Source organism: Pleurodeles waltl, chromosome 1_2 (assembly GCF_031143425.1).
Source record: "Pleurodeles waltl isolate 20211129_DDA chromosome 1_2, aPleWal1.hap1.20221129, whole genome shotgun sequence".
In the NCBI taxonomy this organism is placed as follows: domain Eukaryota; kingdom Metazoa; phylum Chordata; class Amphibia; order Caudata; family Salamandridae; genus Pleurodeles; species Pleurodeles waltl.
Window position 1 is genome coordinate 1,001,778,441 of NC_090437.1, and position 25,788 is coordinate 1,001,804,228.

A 25,788-nucleotide genomic window follows, 5' to 3' on the forward strand; every position below is an offset into this window, starting at 1 on the left:
CCATATTGGAGAGCTGGAGGTCCATTCAACAAAATGCAAATGGATTTTATCGAAATGCCTGTTTGTGGAGGGTTGAAGTACGTGTTGGTAATTGTGTGTGTTTTCAGTCATTGGATTGAGGCATATCCCACACGTAGGAATGACAGTCTTACAGTTGCAAAACTACTACTCAGGGAACTGATACCAAGATTCGGGTTTCCGGTTTCTATAGAATCAGATAGGGGAAGACACTTCGACAATGAGGTGATTAAACTCCTGTGTGCCGCACTCAACATTGAACAAAAGCTGCATTGTAGCTATAGCCCTGAATCATCAGGACTAGTTGAGCAGATGAATGGTACTCTGAAATCAAGGATGGCAAAAATTTGTGCAGCAACAAACATGAAGTGGCCAGATGCCTTACCTCTAGTACTGATGTCAATGAGAAATACCCCTGACAAGAAAACTGGACTGTCCCCCCATGAAATCCTCATGGGCAGAGCAATGAGATTATCAGCAGTACCTGCAAATGCACTAGTGAATATTACAGATGATATGGTGTTGGATTACTGCAAAGGTTTGGCTGACGTGATTCGCTCTTTTTCTCACCAGGTGGAAGCTAACACGTTGCCACCGATTGGCGATCCAGGCCACTCTCTACAAGCCGGTGATTGGGTGGTTGTCAAGAAGCACGTGAGAAAATCATGTCTAGAACCACGTTGGAAAGGACTGTATCAAGTAATATTGACGACCACCACTGCTGTGAAGTGTGCCGGGGTTCCCAACTGGATACATGCCAGTCACACGAAAAAGGTAACGTGTCCAGTTGAAGAGGAACTTGAAGTTTCCGGTACAGCAACTTCAGGAAGAGAAGTCTCAGAGACAGAGAACAGTCAAGAAGGAACTGAGACTACTGAAGAGCCCACTGAGAACAGCCTTGTCCCTCAAGCTATCAATGAGTTCGAGAGAGGTGACAGAGTGCCTATCTCAGTTGAGGCAGCAGGAGAACTAAGCCAAGGAGAGGTTCTCCCAGAAGTAGACGAATACGGGTTTGAATCTGAACCCAACATAGAACCAGAAGAAGAGAGAGAAAGAGAAACTGTTGATACAAATCAAAATGTGTCAGATTCTCCCGAACCAGTTGCAGGTCCGTCAAGAGAAAACACCATATCACAAGAGGAGGGTGCTGTCCAACGTCCTGAAGGGAAACGTCGAGAAAAGACACATAGAGGCAATAATTGGCCAGATAAGTCGCATCCTAAAATAAGAGAGATATCGAATGACACCATAATAGAAGAGAGTGATACCTCACAAGCAGATGATCTGAGTGAAGGAGAACAACAAGGTGAACGAAGGTTAAAAAGAAAAAGAATTGTGAACAGAAGATATACAGGTCCTGAATGGGCGTATGCTACAACATCTGAATGGCAACAAGAATTCCTAGCTTTCTGTTTTGATCGAGAAGTACCAGGCCAGTATTACAGTACCTGAACAAAACTCAAGGAAGACTTGGCTAAATTTGAAATTTGAAAACTGAAAAAGAGACTTTATAAATGACTGGAAGTGACATTAAACCCGTAATTGACTTTTAAAGAAAACCGATTACGACAAGCTGCTAACCTGATTTGATAAAAAGGGTCCTGGAGTGAGTGAAGATGCTGTAATATACGAAAAAAAAAAAAAGAGAAGAGTTTTTCTTAAGTTAATTGTTGATCTGCTATTCTGATGCTATATAAACATGGCTTATAATAGAAATAGTAGCAAAGGAAGTAAGGTGTGTGGTTGGTTAGGCCTTATAATAGGTGTTGTGTGCGCAGTGATAATTGTAGGAGTGATTGTGGGAATGCCGTGGAGAGAGAGAGAAACTATTAACGCAACATCTAAACCTGAGACTGTACTAAACTAACACCACGGGAGAGATTTGAGCAAGATGCAAGACATATGCATGAGGGAACTAATGCAAAAGGGGAACTTTCTACTAATGTGTTCTATCGCCTACTAAACGAATATGTGGAAACCATGGATGCGAAAGATTGTTATGTATGTACTAAAATTCCTTCGTCTGTACAGGAGGGAGTTACTTATTATAGCCTCCCTCTCACTTATGGAATTAGTTGCAGCTTGCTACTAACAAGATTCTATAATCAAGAGCATGTGCAATATTTTTATTCAAACTTGGATGTTGTGTTTTCTTTTGTGCCTGTGATTGAATTTTTGAATAAATTAGCTAAAGAGCATGATATAAAAATAGTTAGAGGATTCTTTGAGCCAACACTTACATTTGGGACTGCTTATGCACATCGCAATAATTTGACTTGTTTATTGTCACCTGTAGAAAAAAGCTTTTTAGATCACACAGATGATAGACGCAAAGCACTGAAAGAAAGATTATAAAAAGGATTAGAGAAATGTACATATGCAAATGATTATGCTTATACTGCAATCAAAACACAAGGCAAATTAGCTATAGATGCATTAAACGTAGGTAGACTCTGTGTATATAGACCAAAATCTGATCAAGATAACTTGTTTGTGGGTACGAGTGAGTGTAGGCATGTGTTTTTGTTTCAGAGTAAATGCACCTTTATGCTGAATGGACAAGATCCAGCACTCCCTGGAATCTATTAAATCTGTGGGCTAAATGCTTATTACCGTCTCCCTAAGGGATGGCATGGGACATGTTATTTGGGAATAGTATTCCCAAAAATATACCAGATTGATGACGTAAAACAAATACCTAAAACATCTGAATTGCAACATTCTAGACAAAAACGAGAATCAGTGGCGGCTGTCATCGGTGATATATTTGGAGCTATAATCCCGTCAGTAGGGGTTATCTTGAATTCTATGAAAATTCAAAACTTGTCTACTATAGTGGATAACATGCTGACAAATTTTAGGCTATACTCCTGATGGATACTGAACTTGCTGCAGAAAGAGCTATGACTCTTCAAAATTGGCTTGCTTTAGACATTCTTTTAGCAAAGAGTGGAGGTGTCTGCAAAATGCTTAATGAGCATCATTGTTGCTCATTCATACCCGATAACATTAAGAAAATTAGGAGCATGCTTACTAACCTTACTAGAGATAGTACAGACTTGAAGGATCTGAAAGAACTTGGTGTTTGGGAGAAATTTGGGAAAGGAATTGCCCGAGTGGGAAGCTGGTTTACCAACATTTGGAATGGGGTACTTGCAAAAATACTAATGGGTCTATTAATTATTTTGGCTTGTCTTTTAGGATTATGGGGAGCTTGTAAAATAAATGATAAAGTAAAAAGAAATTGGACCAAAAGAACCAGACGAAATTAAGAAAGTGAGAGAGAGAAAATGTTCAATGAAATATGGGAAAGTTCTCATAAAGGGCAGGATGTTGAAATGTGCATTATGCGGAAGGTGAAGAATTAAGAAATAAAGAACCAAGGAAAGATTTGTGTGATGACGAGCGTCATCAGAGGAGGGACTGAGAGAGCGTAGTTTAAATATTACATATTAGATGTGAATCGCTTATACCTAACGATGCTGCATGAAAAATGATCGCAAAATATTATTCGCTTGAATGTATTCTTAAACGAAATTATAAGTGAAACTGCTATTGTACACATATACTAATGTCAACTATATGGAATGACTGCTTGTATTACGATTAATATAATATGTTAACACATACGAAGATTGTATTCGTATTAGAATCCATAAGCCTTAAGTTAGCGTGAGTGGAAGAATTAGCTGTGTAGCTCTCATATTAAAGCATATTTGTCTGTTTCTCCAGTGTGCTGACTCGCAAAAGGCCATGACCCAGCATGTGTTCTTTTCTTTGTTTTATGTTGCAAGTGAGGATTCTTTCTCACTCGCATGCTAGCTGCTTTAGTATAAGTTTTATACGTTTTTGCAACATTGACTGAAACATCCAAGGACATTCAACCATGGAAAAGAGAACTTTTGACCTGAAGAATATGCCAGAAAATGAAGTAACCCCGGATGTGCCACCTACGAAAAACGTCAATTATGAAGACCAATCAAAATGTTATGAATTATCATGGAATGACAAATGCATTACTTAATGTATAATTTGATAGGTTAAAGATAGTGGGGTGTAGCGACTGTCCAATAGAATTTTGGGGGAAGGTATTGCAAAAAGGGGATAAAAACCCATGACACAGGGGACTCGAGAGATCTAGGTAGGGAATGATATTGATTGCATCCAGAAACTCTGTCACTCTGTCTGGTGACTTGAGACTTAATAAACCATCCTCACCTTTTAGCTCGCCCCATTACACTTTACCTCCTTAGGAGGGAAGTGCTCTCTGCCCATAGACTAGATAGATTGACGACGATCCAACTGATGTCCTGAAGACGAAGTCTGATCCTGTATGCTGACTCATTCCGAGGAGGGTAATTATGACATCTGCTATTGTAATTCGTCTATTTGCCTTTTCTTTCTAGGTACCAACTGCTGTATTTTTGGATAGAGACCATAGTTAGATGTTTTCCAAATTAGTGTTCTAAATTGTTTTGCATGAAGTCCAACATGCTGATGCTAATTAGTGGTTAGATTAGATATTCACCTTGACTGACAAACGGACATGACTGACGTTGTACTATGCTGAACTGGGTTATATGATGTTCTATGCATTTAGATCTATGTATCTCCTATGTTAGTATCTTAATGGTTGTGATCTTTGCACTGTCAAAATCTTATCATAATCGCCATATCGTGACTATGCTCTTTTGCCTTTTGGTTTTGAGATTAATACATCTGCTGTTAGATTGTAATCAATAGGGAATAAAATTCACAAAACTTCAATAAAGGTGTGGTTATTCATGACTGAAAGGTCATGGTTGCGCCGACAGTTTAATCAATGTCTAAACTGAAATATATTGTGGTAATATATGTTGATGGTATTATTGATATATTGCTTGACATATCGATCAGTTATCTCGTCTTACGGTGTCTCACCACTGGGTCAAAAGATTCATCGGCCTAAAACGAGTCCTAATGTATATAAATTGACATAAAAGGACGCGTTAACACTTGGATAAAAATGTTGGGCTCCAAATAGTAATTTCACATTTATGAATTTTTACTGTTCTGACCCCAGAAGAGTTTCATAAATGGCATTCTATGTCAACTTTAAAAGCAGAGGGCATGCAAAGTCAACTTTAAGACAGTGGTTTATTTTAGTTGGGCAATATTTCATTAATTATAAAATTAGAATAGCAAATATGTCACTATGCACTTTTTCCTTCTGATCTCTCTTTGCTGCGCATAATTAATGCTACGTTTTTCTTTATTTAGACTGCTAACAGAATGTCAGACTTGCAGCAATTTCATTCGGACTTTTACCAATCACAATATTTTATTGATGACCAAGATCCAACGTTCTATAGCCCTGGGAGAAAAATAGATCCCTATCAAAGCAGTAGGTAAGTTCATTGTCAAAGGCTGTCTTGCATTCAAGGGAGAGGTATTGCAGTAGTAAACCTCAGTGTCACTGGCTGAGGACATGTATCATTTAGTTTTTTCTAAATCTTTACCCTACAAACGAAAATTATGTAAACTATAAATTGGCCTTCTGTGCTTAATGTAGTTGGTCTTTTACTGAACATTTGTTAGCTGAAAATAAGCGCTCAATGAGTGCAATCTAACTCGAAATGGCCCTATCTTCATATTTATGCCACACCAATGATGCCACACCAGTGCAAAGAAACGGGGTCCAATATTTAGAGCAAGGGTACTAACAGCGTGTTCATTCATTTATTAACCACAATGCAAAGGCCACATTCACTGCGCTGGCATAGTTCAGTGATATGGACATGGGACAAATGTCACCGATTCCATGGTACTTTGATTTATTAGAGAGAAACAACTTTGAGAATAGCCACGAGCCCACTTGATTATACCTCACCGTACAAATGTAACCCATTGCATTCTGTTATCTATCTATCTATCTATCTATCTATCTATCTATCTATCTATCTATCTATCTATCTATCTATCTATCTATCTATCTATCTATCTATCTATCAAATGTGATATTAAAATGTGTGTTAAGTGTTAAGTTGTGTTGTGAATATAGCACCCTGAATTCAGATCTATATTTTACCTATATTTTATTGTGCTTGCAATACCTGTGTTGAATTGTACTTCGGATCGCCCCATACATTTCCCTTGGATTGTCACTTACATCTACCTGGCAAGGTGAGGCCAATGTTTTGTTGTAGATTAAGGGGGCTGTATATAGTTTCGTGGATATAGGACAAACACTAAGGGATGCTTCTCCACCCTACTTACAAAGTATAATGGCAATGCATTCCAAATAGGGAGGAGAAGACACCTGCCAATGTTTGGGAATGTCCTGTATATGTCTAGCTTTAAATAACCTGTAAGTACCTTGAGCATGCCATGCTACACAAATGCTGAGCTTTCTTTATTTAAGAGAGATCAGTGTTCTCTGTAATTACATTCTATGTGGATGCTAGCCTGACAGCAACCTTTACATATCATCTAACACCTGGTCTAACACTCTGCTATTATTCCCACCGAATCTTATGCAGGTATTACCTAATCCCCCCTGCTAGCCAAACAGTACAACATATATACACCATGTGCACCTTATAAACCAGCATACTGCTGGTCCAAAAACAGGAACCAGTTCATCTACCCTTTCATGCATCTAGTAGCCAAGAAGAAAAGTGAACTGAATAACAGACCTGACAGGCTTTCGACAATCTCATAAGCCCGGAAACATAAAGGAAGCAAATGAGCACCATGCTGAGACCGGTTCAGTAACAACAATGTGTCTTTATATACTAGGTAAACACAAAACCATTTGGTAGATTTTTTGGAAATGTATTGTTTGTTGTAGTGTTGTGAACAATTGTGACCCTGCTGTATGCTTCTGACTTAAATTTGAAGATTATTATATATGTTTTCTCGAATACTTATCTCATGTGGCGATCTCATATTCACTAGTGTTGTGAATAATTGTGACCCTGCTGTATGCTTCTGACTTAAATTTGAAGATTATTATATATGTTTTCTTGAATACTTATCTCATGTGGCGATCTCATATTCACTGTTGGTGGAATCTAGTGGTTGGGGTCACAAGACTTAACTGATTCATGACTAACCATCCATTCTAAGATATCTCTGACTTACTAGAGAGATAATGGTGCTCATACCGGGGATTCAGGGACATATTCATTGTTGTTGGATGGAACTGACACTGCAATATATGTTGCAGTGATTTTACTGTGGTATACAGTCATTAGGGAAACGCAAAGGTCACAAAATGAAGCGCTGTTGAGAGAGCTAATATATGATTGGCATTTCACTGTAGAGATGAAGCCCCAAAAATATCACTGCAAGTATGTTTTGTGAATTTGCTCACCTAACTGCATTGTCTTCACAAACCGTAAGAACTCATCCCCAGTTAAAACATATGTATTCCAAAATCCTTTGGTGGTTATGCCATAACGTTTGCACATCTAGTTCATGTGTACCCTTTGGGGTAAGAACAGTCCACTAAAGATATTGGAGAGTTCCCATGGATGGTGCTCACCTGGTACCATGCACAATACCACCAAGGGTGAAGAGTCTGTCGAGTGAGAAAACCCCATCACAGTAAACACTTTGCAGAAAAGGTACCAGAGCACTTAAAGTCCTACTGTGAGCCATCTGCGGCTGCCACAAATGTCACGGGGGGGGGAAGGATGACGGGATGGGGGAAACAACTAAAAAAAACATTTACCATTCTCACAGCCGTCTCCTGCCGCCTCGCTCCTTTTCTGATGTCCCAGCATTCAGTGGGATGCAGGCGCAGGCTCTCCAGAAATCCTAGCATTGCTCTCATGCTAAACCAAGCATGACAGCAGCATCAGGATTGGTTGAGTGACTTGGACTGCCACTCAGAAGACACTGCTCTGGGGCCTGTGCAGTTTCTCCAGCCTGGCTGTTTAATACATGTAGCCCGAGACAGCCGGCTAAACACACATGTGCACTTCAGTGCACTCTCTCCTCTTCCCCCTCCCCTCTACCCTCTCCTGTGGCCCAACGCCACCCTTCCCTGCACTACTGGCTGTGCCAGCAGATGAAAAATAAAACAATAGTAAGCTAGCATTTTATTTTTACATTTGCTGGCTCTTAGCCAGGGGAGCGCGTCCCTCTGCCATTGCAGAGGAGTCTACCCTGCTGTGATCACAAGAACCACGTAATGTTGTCATTCAATTAGAACACATGAAATTAATATTCTTCAGCATTCTTTCTTCAGGCTTCACAAATGAGTACAATAAATCTTTCAAAGGTAGCTGACACATGTTTAATCATCAGGACTTTTTCAAGGCTATTTATTTTGTGATATGATGCACAACACTCAGTAGATCATATCTAAGTAATGTCCTAGCAGGCTATATGCATGACAAGAGTAGGTCGTATATATATTTATAGTCCTGGCAGACAGTAGCTGATAAGCCACTGAATATGAGGAGCCCTGATTATCACAGGCAGCTCCTAGGCTCAAGAGTCATTCCTGAAAAGATTATATATTAAGTTATTAAGTCATAACTGTTGAAAATTGCCACACAAAAAGAAGTGCTGATTACTTAAGAAGCCATGATAAGCCGAGCCACTGTAGTTTGGTGTCGCGTGAACAGTTTCAAAGGTCACAAAATGAGGCACCATTGAGAGAGCTAATATATGATTGTTATTTCACTGTAGTTCTAAAGTCCCAAAAATATTTCTATAAGTATGTTTTGTGAATTTGCTCACCTAACTGCATTGTCTTCCCAAACGTATGTGGGCCCACCTTCTGCACTAATGGATTGTTGAATTAAAATGGCAATAAGGAAACAACTTTTTCTTTGAGAATATCCATGATTTCTGAAAACATCCATTAGTGTGAGTTATCATGGCTGATCAGTGGGGAAGGGATTGCCACTAACTGAAACATTACTGAGGTGTGAAGAATATTAAAATCTAGGATCTTACTATGTTGATCTATAGTGTGGGTAATGCTATTTGGTAACAGAGAATAGAAGCCCCCGAGCAGCATTATGACAATATTTCCTTCTTAAATCAATTTCCTGTGATGTTTCCACTCTAGGAGTCAAAAACCTTTTAAGTATGAAACCAATAGGTGGGTTAACTTTTCCCAGCCTGTCCCTATCCATTTAGTCTCCCCAGATGTGTAGGAAGCAGTGTAAAGGTAGATGATTCTTTAGTGGTGCTAACCTGCCATTTCTGCTGCCCAGCAAAGGTCTAGCAGACCTGCGGAATACAGGAGATCTCTTCAGCTTTGTGTGACAAAACCTGTGAAGAAAATAAACCTGCTCCAGAATCTAGAGCTGTCTAGAGAGTGGTAGTAAGGTAAATGGGAGGAAAAAAGAAAGTCTATTGCAAGTGTGGGGAGGTGGCAAGACACCAGTTTCAATTTACAATTATAGGGGAAAGAATGCAGATGGAGTTGGGAGAGGGACTCCGGTACTTTTATGCATTTCAAAGGTAGCTATGTAGATAAACATTGGATGTCTTTCTTTTAAATATTTAGTAAGCCAAGCAAGATTAGTGCCAAAAAAGGGTATCACCACACATGCCAGCACTCCTGGTTTAGGTAGGAGATTTACAATTGTTGAAGCCAAAAATCATGTTTTTTTTAGCTTTCATCAGCCTAAAACATCCTGCACTCTAAAGGAAGTAAAATGGAAAATTACATTGTTTTGTGAAGGGTATATTTTGTATGCACTCCCTGACACTCCTCAACACCTACACATATGGTAAGCATGGGCAGAGTAAGAAATGCACTATTTCAGTTGTGTAAGGCTAAGTCTTAACAATGGTCTGTCTTCCAAGTTTGGTTTCCAAGTTACATACCGGATATCACAAGCTTCAGTCTTATTATTTGTGATGTCACTTGGAACACAACCCATTGTGATACCTAACTATGTACAGTTCTATATCTTGCATTTTACTTTATGACAGCCATCTGTGGTTCTGACTTCATGTCCAAGTTAGAGACCGATAAGTGGAGAAAGGTGCAGCAAAGAGACAAAATATTCAGAGACAAAGGCATGTGCATTATTCAGTGGATTGTGAGAGGGGAATATTCACAGGTGCAGAGAAAAATATGAAGAAAGTGTGGGAGCAGGTATAGCAGTTTCAAGTAGGTAAATGAGAGCTACTATTTGTGAGATGTCACCAGTCCCTATGAAAAGTGGTGGGAGGCCCTGAATAACATTTATCTTGGTAACTGGTTAGATGAGCCACTGCAAGACTTAATTGACAATATCATGAGCACCAGCATCTATCATTGTTTCAAGGATGGAGAGTAAGAGCCAACATCAGATAACCCTATTGGAGGAGTCTTGAGTTAGGAGAACAGGATGTTTCACCTTCAGAATAACACAAAGTGCCACTGCTGGAACTGCAGGAGGTATGAAAGCAAGATGAGAAGTAGGTACTAGGTGTGCAGTGGAACTGTGGTGGAAGAGCACTACTCCTGAGGCATACATTCCTATCAGCTACTTTAGTGCTCGTGTTCAGGGAGTGGTCCAGGCAGATTGTTCTCTAAAACAGACAATGCCTCTAAAAGAAACAACCATGAACTGCCAAATCAACCTTTTCACACAAGACTAAGGTACAGTCTGGTATGCCATACTTTTCCCCCTGATGGCACATCTCCTCAAACACAGAAAGGGCAAGGAAAGATACTATTGCTGTCATTGAATTTTACTCATCTGCACTTCAGGTGATGGAGAGGGGAAATGTAAGCTTGTAGAAAATTACCTGTTTTTATTCATTTTAGTGTTAGAAATGGGGTTTCTGGTTGGCTAAGGTATGCACCTAAGCCAGGCAGAACCCACCGACTCTATTCAGGGCAAGGGAGTAACGCGTCCAAGATAAACCCTGCTCACCCTCTTGGTAGCTTGGCACGAGCAGTCAGGCCTATCCCAGAGGCAATGTGTAAAGCGTTTGCACAACACACATAACACACATAACACACTATCCCCACCACAAAGGAAATACAACACCAAGTTATGCAAAAATAAACTGTATTATACACAACACAATTATTAGACCAAACACAACATGTCAGTAATACCCTGCTACTCAGCAGTTGTCAGAACGTTACACAATAGTTACTCTGCAGAAACAGCAGTAGCCACATATAACACACATGCTACTTATTATTCTGCAACATAAGCAATAGTCAGGAATCACATTACTAAATAAATGCATGTGTCATAGAAATATCATAAATGCTCATATCAGGAACTTTATAAACCATATGGCAAGTCTATAATACATATCAGCATGTCCTGCCCATAAAAGGAACATCAGCACATATATGTAGCACCTCATACAATAAACAGGTTAGCATAATAATATACCATGTCCATACCAAGAACATTATAAATTATATGTCCTTTGAAAAGTACCTGTTTGGTGATGTAACAGCACCTCTAGTGCAGGGGCCTCACTATGATTTGGGGGAGTGAGGTGGCACCCCCCCCCTCCTGCTTGCATAAGGGTCCCCTCCTGGGTCCAGCAATCTCTGGGGGCCCCACCAGGCCTTAACTGGCCCCCCAGGGGGGGTGGGGGGGGGGCAAAGTCAGAAACAATGATTGAGGCAATAGCCTGGAGCCCCAAAACCACAAAGGAGGACTACGCCGGGCATGGAGCCTCGGGTGAGGCTTCCACCCGGCCTGCATCCTTCAAAGAGGAATTTGCAGCTCTGTTGGGGCGGGGGGAGCCTCCGATGAGGCTTCCTTCCCCCCTGCCCATCCAGCAACAGTGGAGAAGGGGCTCCGGTGGGGCGGGGAGCCTCCAATGAGGCTTCCTCCCCCCAGGTTCCAGCAACTGGCTGTAACAGATGGCAGGCATCAGAGTGGGTGCCTGCTTGTGCCCCAGGGCGCTCCTTAGAGCGTGTTTTGCCCCGGGGGCACAGTATGAGCGTGGTCGCTCCTTTTCCTACTTGTGGTGGTGCCCCGGGGGCATTGGGGACAGCGCAACTCCGGTGGGCTTATCAACCAAAAGTCGGGTCGCGTGGTGAATCCTTTGCCGACAATGTGCTTCCCAATGCGCTAGGGCACTTCAATAAGCCTGGGTTGTGGTGGTGATGCTGGTAGCAGAAAAGCGCTCTCAAGCACTGGGGGCAATAAAACTAAGCGCTCCCAAAGCGCTGGTTTAAGAATATGCAGAACACCCTCCAGGCGCGAGATTAAAGAAGGAGAAGCACTACTCATGCACTTTTGATAGTTGCAGGGGTCAGTTGCCATGGCACTCTGACCCTGGGGGACAAAGTACACAAGAAGCACAGGGCGGCAGGGCCCAGCAACAGACCATCACAAAGTGAATGCAGGCAGTTGGCAGTTCCTCCACATGACTATGCAGGTCCTAGGTCAGCACAGCTGCAGCAGTCCATGGCAGTTCCTAGTGTGTCCTTCTAGCAGCCTTCTGTGTCCAGTTCCAAAATGTCACCAAATTGTGGGGAAAACTCCCCTATACTTATACTCAGTTTTGCAAGTGTTTCACAAATAAGGGAAGAAGAGGTTCCAACCAGCTACAACTGGTTCTGGGAATGCCCCCTCTCTCCTCCAGCACAGGCTCCAAACATCAGTTAGGGGTAAACGACCCTTTTGTGTGATGCCAAGGCACAACCTTTACAAATGCATGTGTACCCCGCCTCTCCCTTCTCTTTGCCTAGAAAGACTATTCAGTATGCAGATGCACCTCTGTGACACCTCCACCCTCCCTGTGTACAGGCTGTCTGAAAAGTATGCACAAAGCCCAACTGTCACTCTGCCCAGATGTATATTGGAGTCAAGCTGCAAAACACCAGTCATAGGCACAGAGAAATGCTCTCTTTCTAGAGGTGGTATTTCTGTAATAGTAATAAAAAATCAACTTACACCAGTAGGCAGCATTTCTCACTACCATTACAACTATACCAAACATGCCTACTGTACCCCTCATAAATCAGACAATACCCCCTAGACATAAGGCAGAGCATTTCCAATGCACTCCTATGAGAAGGCAGCACTCACAGCAGTGAGAAACCAAATAGGCTATTTGTCACTATCAGGACAGGCCACACTACTAGGCACATGTCCTGCCTTCTACATACAAGGCACCCTGCCCATAGGGCTAGTTAGGGCCTACCTTAGGGGTGACTTACATATAGTAAAAGGGGAGTTCTGGGCCTGGCAAGTAAATTTAGACGCTAGGTCTCTGTGGCAGGAAACTGTGCATGTACACCCTGCGCCAGCAGGCCTGAGACACGTTTAAAAGGCTACTATAGTGGGTGGCGCACGCAGTGCTGCAGGCCCACTAGTAGTATTTAATTTACAGGCCCTGGGTATATAGATACCACCGTACAAGGGACTTACAGGTAAATAAAATTTGCCAATTAGGTATAAGCCAATCATATCAACTTGAGATGGGAGAGCACCTGCACTTTAGCACTGATCAGCAGGGATAAAGTGCTCAGAGTCCTAGAGCCAACAGCGAGAGGTCAGACAAAATAGGAGGACGGAGACAAAAAGTCAGGGGATGAACCTGCCAAAAGGGCCAGGTCCAACATTTAGAATCCACAATGATTAGTTGACAATAGTGTATACCATCATTTTAATCTACATATTGTTCAGTGTTTCAAGTCCATGATGATTTTGTTTCCTGAAGCTCTGACTCATTTTTAGGGTAATTCTCAATTAATTGTTTCCACTTGACAAATTATTTAATAGGCTACCATAAATGATACTTCATTGTGTTCTTGTCAGGTGATTAAACTAATCCTCTTTTATTAACTAAACATTACAGCAGTCACAACAGTTGCCCATGCAGCCAGAGCCAAGTTGAGAGCTAAAACTTCTTCTTGAAAATGACTTACTGCTGACGTATCAGGGAGACTGCTAAGTGGACTCCCAATATTTATTTTGTTTTGTGAAATATGTATTCTTGTATGCTTGTGGTAGATTAACAGTTTAGTTACTTTTAGGGAAACATAACTACCACCCCCCTTGAAAGCCAACTGACTACGCAGAACTCTCAAAAAATGAAGCCATAACAGCATTGTAGTATAAGAAAGTTCCTGAATGTGCTAGACAGCCAATGCAAAATCATGGTAATTCCACTACCATAAACGTCAGTGTACTATCCATTATAATACATAAAAGAAACCAACAAGCAGAAAGAACATGGTTTCACACAGATAAAGTGGAATTCATTCGACAAAGCCCATTAACAATATGGTATATTTCATGTTCTCTCTGATTACCATTGTTAGGGTGAAATTTCCCATTCATGGTTTGCAGATGTGTACCCTGCCCTTAGTGACTGTGGTGTCTGTCTTTTGATGCGATCAGCTGCATTCTAGTGTGTGGTGCGCAGTGGCAGTTGGAGAAGAGCATCTGTTGTCATTGGCAGCTGTTTGTATATGAACCGCACGCTTTTAATAAAAAACAGTTTTACTTACCTCATGTCCAGAAGAAATTACTACAGAATTGTTGATGAAGGACGTGTCTTCCTTGTGCTGCTGCCCTTGTCCCTGCGAGCAGCCACAAAGCAGTTCTTTACAGCATCCTCATAGCAGTCCACCCTTGCCTGATCCTGAAATGCCCCTCTCTGGCAGCTGCATACCGTCTTCAGCAGGAGGTGGCCAGTAGCTGCTGAGCAGACAGTGTTGTGATCGGAAGCTGGTCAGACCAGAGGAAGATTTTTTTTTTCCTTACAATGGAATTGAATCCTTATGCTTGTGATTAGGTGAGCGTGCATTCTTTTGCAGTGATCCTTCAACTCTGTGCGTAAGTTTCTATGTTGTGTGCTTCGTCATCATCATATTGGAGGGGGCACGTGCCAAAAGTCCATAATTCTACAACGGTTGCTTGCAGCTTTCAGCATGTTACGGCCATTTTGGATTGGGCTGCGATGTACATTGTAAGTGTTTCGGGCACTGACTCCTTGACACCGTAACCATTTTAGATTGGGCCGCATATGTTGTGTATCTACTATACAGTCATGGTGATACACACACTTTATTCTTCATTCAGTGGAACACTGTGTATTCACATTTGTACCTACAACCACGGTGATACACACTCCATCATATCTTTGTGTGTTACCTGAAGCACTCACCAATAGCAATTGTGTATCTTCTCCAAATTTTACTGTGACAAACACACCAATTTGGGTTGTCACCTTGTACATTCTTCTACAAACATTAGTAATAGAAAGACCTTCACTTAATTACAATACTTGCCTTACTGGTGCATCCCATTTCTTTGTGAATTCCATTCTTTGTGCATATTCTTATTTCACCATGTGCACCCAAACCTTTACTCTTGCTCCTCCTTTGTCTTTCCTACAGTTGTCTGGCGACCCACAGATGAAAAGGCCAGGGTGATAGGAATATTTTCTTAATTATATTTGAACCATAGAGAAGGAAGGCACAAAATAATTCACTCCCCTAAAGAAAAAAGAAATTGTTGGAAATTTAACATAGGTTGGTCTGCAAAGGTTTGCATGTGTATGGTCACATGGAAAAGAAAGTAAGAAATGGAGGTGATACAGATGTTTTCAAACATGCCTTAGAAGTACTATCATCCAGTTGCATGTTCCATTGGAAAAAGGGTATATCAGAAAACACTGACATTTATGTGTCAACACTCAAGAAATTAGCTATATCTTGCAAAGTTGGCATCTTGCATGACAAGGCCATAGTTGATCAGATCATCTTGCATATTATTTATAATACTATACAGGAAAGATTGTGGCTGAGTGGTGACTCCTCTCTCCAGGACATTGTTGCTTTTGTTGTAAAAAAAAAAAGTGGAATTGTCCAGGAGGTGTGCTAATAATAATCCGTCTGCTGCAGAAGGTGTAACCATTTTTAACATTTTTAAAACTGTTTGAATTTAGGGAAAAAGATTAGTAATACTACTTTGAAGACTGCGAATATTCTGAATATGAAAACTCAGAATGGGAATTAAAGCAATGATAAGAATACAAGTTGTTATAGGTGCAGTTGTAAGAAACATTTAGTGAGAGATAACAATTGCCCAGTCTTTAGATCTAAGTGTTCTTACAGTGGGATAGTGAATCATTTGTAACAGTAGGCAGGACAAAAAGTTCTCACCATACTGTAAAATTTGTAGCTGAGAAATCTGATTCTGAACAGTCAGTGATAATGAAGATGACCCAAACTAAGCAGAAGGTATTTCATATTTTGCTTGTCCCATTTTAAATCTTGATTTGTGTCCCAAGAACAACCCTCTTGTTTAATTAAAATGGGTGGTGTTGAATTATTGATAGTAGTAGATGTGGGGTTATCCTTCACTATTGTTGCTAAAGATGTGTGGGATTAAAAACAATGCCATTGTCTTCGAATTGATTGCTGCTGATATTCACCCAGTAACAATCACATGTGAAAAGAGACCCATGTTGGGTTACAGGACCTTGAGTTTTTAATTTGAATACAGGAAAGCTATGGGTAAATTGTATGTGGCTGAGAAGGGAACTTTAGTCCTGGATTGGATTGACCAAAGGGTTTTGGGTATCAGTTCTGATCCCAATAAGAGGAAACAAGAATTATTGTTGGGTGAGCCAGTAGGAAGCACTGAAAAGAAGTTGTGCAATGACTTTCCTGATAGATTCCCAGGGAAGGTTGGGAAGTTAAAATGATTGTTGCAAAAGTAGTGCTGAAGGGAGGGGCCAGAACCTATTTCCCACAAGTTAAGAAATATACCTTTGAGTGTCAGGGAGGAAGTGGTTAATGAATTAAATAAATTAGAAAGAATTGGTACCATAGAGTTGGTGGAGTGTGCAGAATAGTTAGCACCTTTTGTTGATAGGAAAGGTAATAAACAGATAAGGTTATGTGTTGATCTAAGAGATCTCAATAAGAACATGATTGTGGACATGTTCTGAGTAGTATAGCAATTCAAAGAAGGTGTAACCATGATCATCACATTTATTTTGGTGTCACTACTACCTGAAAACATTTAGAATATACAGAATACCATAAAAGTAAATACATTTTGTTTGAAAAGTATGAATAAAATAATTTAAAGTAGTAGATACATCAAAAATACACATCTGTGAATACAGATCCACAAACATTATGAATTTGTGGAGCATACATATCTGAGCGGGTTGAACAACTTTTGTGCTCTGTATTAACTGCAGTTCTAAAACTTTCAAGTGGTAAATGTGTTTTTCTCCTAATCATCCAACACAGTGCAAATAATAACTTAATGTAAACATGATTGACCAGATTGTATTGTGTTGCAATATCCTTAAAATGGCCAAGTACTCTAGAGAGCCCACCAAGCCCATTTCCTTCTGGCTGCGTGATAGGCCATGCAAAAGAACAATAGATGTTCAGTGTTCTCATCTGAGGACCAATTGCTGAGTGGACCTTGCACACTAAGTCCCTCATTATAAGATTGGCGGTAAGTCCCGCTTACCACCGTGGAGACGGCCGCGGCTAACATCTGTCTGCCAAATTATGACCAAAGCTGGATTTCCACCACAAGAAGGGCGGAAATCTGGCTGTGGCTATACTGGCAGATGATGTTAAGGTGGCGCTGTTACCACCAACAGCGCCACACCAGTAGATGACAAATAATACGGCCTGGCGGTGTTCTGCTGGTGGTAGCAGCGCCGCGTCCCATCCCCTGCCGGAAGACCCCCTGGATGCAGGTAAATCGGGTTCCTGACAGGGGAGAGGGGTTGGGAGTGTTGTGTGTGTGGGGGGTTGTGTGCATAAATGTGGGAGTGTGTGCATGAATGCAAATGTTTGTGGAGTGTTGTATGCGTGTGTGTATGCATGTGTGAGAATGCATGTATGAATGGAAATGTGAATGCATGTTTGCGTATCAGTGAGAATGTGTGTACGGATGTTTTTGAGAATGAATTGATGCATGTGTGAATGAATGCGTGTATGCCTGTGTGAGTGAGCTTGTCTCTGTTTCGTGCGTGCCTGCCAGTGTGCATGAATGGGGGGTCGGGAAACAGAAGGGGGCAGCATGGATGGAGAGTGGTGGTGGGGTGTCTGGGGAGTGTTTGGGGGTGGGTGAGCCTCCTACCAGTGACAAGGAAGGAATTCCCTGTCATTGGTAGGGCCTACCCCCACGAAAACCATGGCTGTAGGCAGGGTCAAAATGCAGCTGGCCGTACAATAGTGACCACTGGGCAGTAGATTGTTATTTCTGGTCCGGCAGCTGCTATCGCCATGGCAGTTGGAGTGGTATATTGGGGGGTTGGCTGCAAAAGTAGGACATGCTTTTTTAAGATGTACATGTCCTCGTAGTGACAAACAGCCAAATTTGTTTTTCACTACTGTGAGGCCTACACCTCTCATAAGCTAGCATAGGAAATTTCTTAATACGCTTTTAAGCTGTAATTCATGATTAGGAAAGAGTAGGTGCATCATGTTTCATATATTTGGAATGGTAATGGTAAATCCTCTTTATTGGTAAAGTAGGATTTAACATTTCTTTTTAAAAAATGCAACTTTTACAAAGTTGGCATTTCTTTGCTCATACTGCTCTGTGTGGTTTGCGGGCTGTCCCCAATACACATCTGACATGGGTGACAGCTACACTTTGTGCATTCCCTGTAGACAGCCACAAACATAGGAAGGGCGGGTGTGACAAAGAACTCTTCTGCATTCATCCATATTCTGAAAGCTCTTCCTGGGCAGGAAGAGGGAAAGGGAGCTGGCACACCTGAATAGACAGTGTCCTGTGTACCACACAAATTGCTGAGTACCCCCTACTGATAGTCTGGAGCCAGGGCTGGGAAGAAACGGGGACCTGTGCACTTCAAGGGTCTCCTTTGAAGTCACCCCACTTCAAATACACAACTGGGCATAAGTACTGGGCCTCTCAACCTATCGAGACAGTACGCTACTTGAGCTGTGAAGAAGTCAGCCAGGAGTAAAGACTGCTTTACTACAAGGAATGCCACCTGGACTGCTGCCCTGGAAGGACTGATCCCTGCTTGTCTGAGCTGCCCTGCTGCCTGCTGATCTCTGCCCAGAGGGACTCCATGGTTTTGCTGGCTGTCCCCTTGTTCTGAGGTCTCAGGGTCATCAGAGACTTCCTTAAACCCTACATCAGCACCAGGACTCTGCAATCTGTGAGTCTTGCCCTGCCAAGTGGTGCCTATCCAGTCCTAGAACCTTGGAAGGTGATTTCTTCTGTGCTGATCCATCAGAACCAGCTCACCAACGCCGTTACACTAATTGGAACCAGTACATTTCCAACCGACAACAATGCATTGGCCATCGTCAGCACTGCTCGACGACAACGTTTCCCCAAGTGATCGGCTCCACAATGACACATCGTTCATTTTCATTGCTATTCAACGCCGAAGCTTCCCCGAGTGTGCGGCTTGACAAAGACACATCGCTTCCATCACAAAGGGGGTTAGTCGTCAAGGCCTTCATTGACTGCGTGGATTGGAACCAAGGCATCGTCTCCATCCACAGGATCGGTGCCGATGCATCACTTCATCTGTTCCGTGCATCAAGTCTTCACGAGCAACGTTGCCCCATCCAAGTCCTTTTACAACAGGACTTGCACAAGTCATGTAACTGGCCTGCCCTCCGTTGTGGTTAACTTGAACTCCGGATCTACCCTAGTCCAGCACAACCTCAAGTAACCTCTAAGTGCTATTGACTCCTAAGCACTACTTTTTAAATGAATCTTAAAAAATTCATAACTCTGGTTCTGCTTGTTGGATTTTTGTTATTTCGGTCTTGTTTTACTCATAAAAAATATTATATTTTTCTAATCCTGCATGGAGTATTTTCGTGGTGTTTTCATTGTGTTACTGTGTGAGTGTGTTGCACAAATCAGTTACACATTGCTTCTTTGTGCAAGCTACCAGAGGGTGAACACATGGTATATTTTAGTGTGTCTAGCTTACCCTGACTAGAGTGGTGGTTCCTGCTTGTACAGGATGCATACACAGACAACCAGAAACGCCAGTTCTAACATAAACCAATTAGAAGTGTGACTTTTAAAACATAAGGTACCATACAAAACGTCATATAAAGTGACTTTGCAAGAGGCGGTTACATTTCATGTAGAAATGCCTCAAAACATGCTGAAAATGTATGATCAAGATACTTAGCAGTTGGACTCCCCACTGTGATGTTCAAATGTATCGGCACCATTATATGTTCCCAATATTTTTTTAGAATCTCTTGAGCAGTTATGGTTGTCCATTCAGTCAACCAGTTTCACAATCTTGAATAACTACCAGCAATTGTACATGACGAAGCCAGGGGATAGTAATAGGCTTACATAATTTCAGTATTTCAGACAACGAAGCATTATAAGACACCAATTAGCCAGTGGCACATATACGTATCCAATTAAAAAGAGGGCAGAGAGTCAAAGAAAAGTGGTATTAATGAAGTGCTTTGTAGGAGATTAAACAGAGCTCTAAAACGAACCTTCTGTCGCTACCAAAGTTGGAGCACTTGCACAACCCCAAATCACTTCCCCATGTAGTGCTGCTGATTGGGCTTTACCTTTGTAAATCTCCATAGCTGGTGTCATAGATCTCATAGTTGTTTCACAATAAAGATTTAAAGAAGCACCTGCCCTGTGTTGGAGGGTGGATCTGCTCTTCTCTCTTTGTGGTGCCCAAGAAGATGTACTGTCTAACCTTGTACCCAGGTAGTCATAGCTCGCTACCTCCTACAGGGTTCCTATGCATACTTTGTTTTTGGAACATTAATTTTCAGGCCCTTAAGGTTGCAGTAACTTTTGAATTTTACTAAAAGCATTTGCAAACCCCGGGGTGTTCTAGACAACGGAAGCATATCATTTGTGAAACCCAGTCTGGTATAGGGATACCATTAAGTTTGGGGGAGTTATGTATACAGTCCAGCAAGATGGTAAAAACACCATTTACATTGAGGGAAAATAAAATGGGGGCAAGGAAGAATTGTTTCTTAGCCCCTCTTTTTCACTGGTATACTCTCGTTCAACTCCCCCGCATGCCCCAAATGAAACTGAGCATACTTATTCTCATGTAATCTGTTAACAAAGGACAGCAGTAGGGAAAGCAAACCCATTGACTTAAGAGAGTTCCACAGTAGATGCTTTGGTACTAAATCAAAAGCAGATCTTAAGTCAACAAATACAATGTTAAAATTATCTTTAAATTCAGTACATACTTCCAATAAATAAGTGAAAAGTGAAACACCTGATCAACTGTGCCCACTTTAGCCCTAAAGCCCGCTTGAAACAAAGATAAAATATTGTTTTCTGACATTTACTGGTCTAGTTTATTTAGAACCTGTCTAGCAAAAATCTTTTGTGAGTTATCCGCTAGGCATATAGTTCTATAGTTTCCCAGTAAAGCTCTGTCTCCCTCTTTATCAATAAGAACGATTTCAGACCCAATCCATGTGTCAGGTTTCTCTCCCCAATTGACAATAGTGTTCAATAATACACTTATGTAGGGTAACCACAATTTCAAATCATGCTGAAAAGGATCTCCCACAATCTTATTGGGGTCTGGGGCTTTGCCTGTCTTTAGTGAGTCAATGGCAGCTTGGGTATCATTCATTGAGAAGAAGGAAAACTCCATCTGCTGCGTACCCCAAGGTTCGTCCCTCAGCCCGACCCTCTTCAATGTCTACATGGCCCGCTCGCTAACATCGCCCGATCCCACAACCTCAACATCATCTCATATGCCGATGACACCCAGCGGATCCTCTCCCTCACCAAGGACTCCTCCAGGACCTACCTCCACGAAGCAATGAAGGCCATCGTCGAATGGATGAAGACCAGCTGCCTCAAACTCAATTTTGATAAGACGGAAGTCCTCATCTTCGGCTCCACCCCTCCGCATGGGATGACTCCTGTGGCATGCCACTCTCAGAAACGCTCCGACTCCCACCGACCACGCACGCAACCTAGAACTCATCTTGGACCCCTCACTATCCATGACCCAGCAAGTCAACGCCATATCCTCCTCCTCCTGCTTCAACACCCATTGCATGCTCTGAAAAATCTACAAATGGATACCCACTGAAATGAGAACAACAGTCACCCAAGCCCTCGTAAGCAGCAAGCTGGACTACGTCAATGCCCTCTATGCAGGAACCACGGCCAAACTCCAGAAGATGCTGCAATGCATCCAGAACGCCTCCGCATGCCTCATCCTGGACATCCCCCGCCACTGCCACATCACAGACCACCTGAAAAACCTGCACTGGCTCCCAGTCAACAAGAGAATCACCTTCAAACTCTTCACCCACTCTCACAAAGCACTGCACAACACTGGACCAGAATACCTCAACAGACGACTCTCCTTCTACACCCCGACCTGGCATCTCCGCTCTACCGACCTCGCCCTCGCAAGCGTCCCACCCGTCTGCAGAACTACAACCAGCGGATAGATCATTCTCACACCTCGCCTCCAAAACGCAGAACACTCTTCCCACCTACCTGCGCCAGACCAAAGACCTACTCACCTTCACAAAACTTCTCAAGACCTGGCTGTTGGAGCAGTAGCAGGACTCCCCACCTTCTCCCCCTCCCCTCCTCCACGCCTTGAGACCCTCACGGGTGAGTAGTGCGCTTTACAAATCCCTGATTGATTGATTGATTGATATTGTGGGACCTATTTACATAGTGTCAAACAAGATGGATGTACATGTAGTTGGAAACCGTACCATTGGTTGAATAGACTGGTCAATGAGCTGACTACCCTGACTACTGCTATGTGCAATATATGCAAAAGGAAGACATATTTTGATCTTTGTAGCTTCCAAATGGTTTCATGCCAGTCTCTTTTGCTAGGTTTGAGTATATGCCTGTAGTCTAACCTAGCCTTTCTAATTGTAGAAGGGGAACATGATTTAACAGCTTGCACAAAGGAGGATTTCGCCTGATGGCATTTTGAAACACTAATTACTTTTCTTTTTGGGAGGCAAATTGGCGGATAGGACTGCTGGAAAAGCTTCCTCAATTGATTAAACAATTGCTAATGAATTTCTGGTATTGGATTATCATGTCTTGAGTGATCAGTATACAGTACATGAGCTGAATAACGAAGATCATAGTACTCAATTTGAGCTTCCTGGTTGGTTACGACCTTTAGCCATTTAATTGTTCTGCTATAGTATGTAATTAAAGGCTTGACATGGTTTGAACAGATACATTATCTGAAGTGTAGTTATCTGTTTCTTGTTGAGGTGGACTGCCAGAGGCAGACAATCTCTTATTTCCAATGCCACTTTGAGAGACTTAACTTTGCAGAGAGAGTTCTCTGACTATAGATTGTTACCTTGCCTTGAAGTGAGTTTTCAATCAAAACGGTGGATGGAGGGGGTAATAGAAGGATAAACTTTGAATTGAATCCTGAGACTTGATGGAGACAGCATGCTTCAAGGGAGATCAGCCTGTTAGCCAGTTTGCAACCAACTAATGTCAACTTAATCTTTTTATAAAGTTCCTCTTCTTGATTTATGAGAGACATGCACAATGTCAGAACGAACAAAGGAGAGGCATCCTCGCTGCATTCTTATCCAATAAATAACTTTGTTTTTAAGGAATCGCTGTCCTCTCTTAAACACTTTCCCAACTTAGGCACATTCATCATATAAACTATTTCTTTGTTTACATGGGCCACTCCCCTAGATATGACCCTGTTTGCATCATATCTTGGCACCAGAGGGTGAGTAACACTGATCTGAGAGTGCAGCTGATTCGGAAAAGCTCTCTGTCGTAGGACTTACCTTGGGGGTAAGACTGCTTAGTTTAGGACGGCAGCACCTCCACGTGTGCGTGACTAAGTCAGTCCCACTCCAACTGGAAGCTGTCGGCCTAACTTCGTCGGCTAGCTAGCAGCACCTCACCTAAACCTAGAAAGTAAAGGTTATAAGTGGCAGCCTACAAACATGACACTCTGACTCCTCAGGGAAGTTGTGGTGGACAGATCATTCTCCTTTCTCTCAGTTACAACAAAGTCTCACACATGAAAAAGCAGACAAAGAGATGCAGGATAAGTTTCAATATATTTATTGAAGCAATTGCATCTGATGATAAAAGGCATGAGCTGCGATTATTAGGCAGATGAGACATAATACAGTGATGATTGTGACCATTAGAGTAAAACATATGAACAGTCTCACCATCCTGATCAAACCACGAGTCTGGTGATTCCTACCTACACCCTAATGTCTAAACCTGAGAGCATAATGGCATTAGCCCTTCTGCCCATCCGGGTCTATGGAAGGAGCCCCGACCCAATACCTGAAAAACGGCAAGGGTCTGCTTGTTGTTCTGCTGGCAAACTTCCTGATTGGCTGAAAAGACAAGGCCAGGATCAGCGTAGCTGTCAACGAACTAATGTACAGCATTAGGTGCCCATAGCTGGAATGCCCATTACCATCCTTAGACCTATGTGGTATTTATATAACAGAACATTGTGTTCTAAAAACAGGCCTGACATGATGATATATCTATGGTTTAGGGGTGACTCCTTTACGCTTGGAGCAACAATACTGGGTAAACTATTATGTACAAAAACATGACAGCCTTGAGCAGAGCACACAGTGAGATGCATGCAAAAGAACAGATAAATGTAGAACAAGAACAACTATGCCTTCTCAGAAAGGCAGCTAATAAAGATATAGGGGGTCATTACAACCCTGGCGGACGGTGTTAAAGGTGCGGTAATACCGCAAACAGGCCGGCGGACAAAAAAAGGGAATCATGAACCTGGCAGAAACCGCCAACAAAGACAGCCACTTTAACACACCGGCCGCCACGGCGGTACAGACAAGCAGCGCGGCGGTTACCGCCAACAGACAGGCGGGAGACAATGTACCGCCCACACTATTACAACCCGCCAATCCGCCACCTTTTCCGGGGAGGATGCACCGCGGATAAAAACACGGCGGAAACAGCTTTTGCTATGGGAAAACGCTCACCTGAACACATCCTACGAGGAAGGAGGACACCATGGAGCCCGAATTACAAATCCTACCTGCCCTTGTTTTTCTGCTCCTTTACGACCAACAGCTACGTAGGTGCAGAAGGTACCGGTGAGTACTGCACCTACGACACGGGGGAGGCAAAAGTTCGGGGGACACCCACCAAACACACCCACCCTCGCATATCACAACATACACACCAATGCAGTCACAAAAATCACAGTAGCAACCCACAATCCCCACGGAAGAATGCAAAGACAATACGAAATTCGGGCAAACATTGTAATGTGCCAATATACATGTCACACAAAAATATACAGATATACATATCTCAAAATCACTCTTATTTACACATACGATCCGAGAAGTAGTGCAGATATGTACACAACAATGTCCGTGCACCAACAGTCCAAAAATGCATGGGCGAGGCCCACAATAGATACCTGACCAAAATCGGAGAGAACACTGCCAGGACATCAGATAGAAACACTACAGGCACCTCAGGGGGAAGGGAAAGGGGGGCACCTCAGCCAGATGAATGCGAAGCCAGATCCACGACGGGGCTCCATGCCCATTGAGGTATCCTGGGGAGTGCAAAGCCACAGTCTCTCAAGTCACTACAGTGGGTGGTTTTCCCACTGTGCCATCCTGGGGAGTGCAAAGCCACAGTCTCTCAAGTCACACTGTGCCATCCTGGGGAGTGCAAAGCCACAGTCTCTCAAGTCACTACAGTGGGTGGTTTTCCCACTGTGCCATCCTGGGGAGTGCAAAGCCACAGTCTCTCAAGTCTCTACAGTGGGTGGTTTGCCCACTGTGCCATCCTGGGGAGTGCAAAGCCACAGTCTCTCAAG

General features: G+C 42.4%; 1 protein-coding gene across 2 annotated transcripts in view; it reads left to right on the forward strand.

Moving 5' to 3' along the window:
- YIPF7 (Yip1 domain family member 7) overlaps positions 1-25,788 on the forward strand; it is a 262,496-nt gene that overhangs the window by 32,966 nt on the left and 203,742 nt on the right. For both annotated transcript variants that reach the window (XM_069201757.1, XM_069201755.1), the window contains one exon: positions 5,278-5,405. In XM_069201757.1, the coding sequence (XP_069057858.1) occupies positions 5,290-5,405 (116 nt within the window). In that variant the 5' untranslated portion in view covers positions 5,278-5,289. The remainder of the gene's footprint in view (positions 1-5,277; positions 5,406-25,788) is intronic.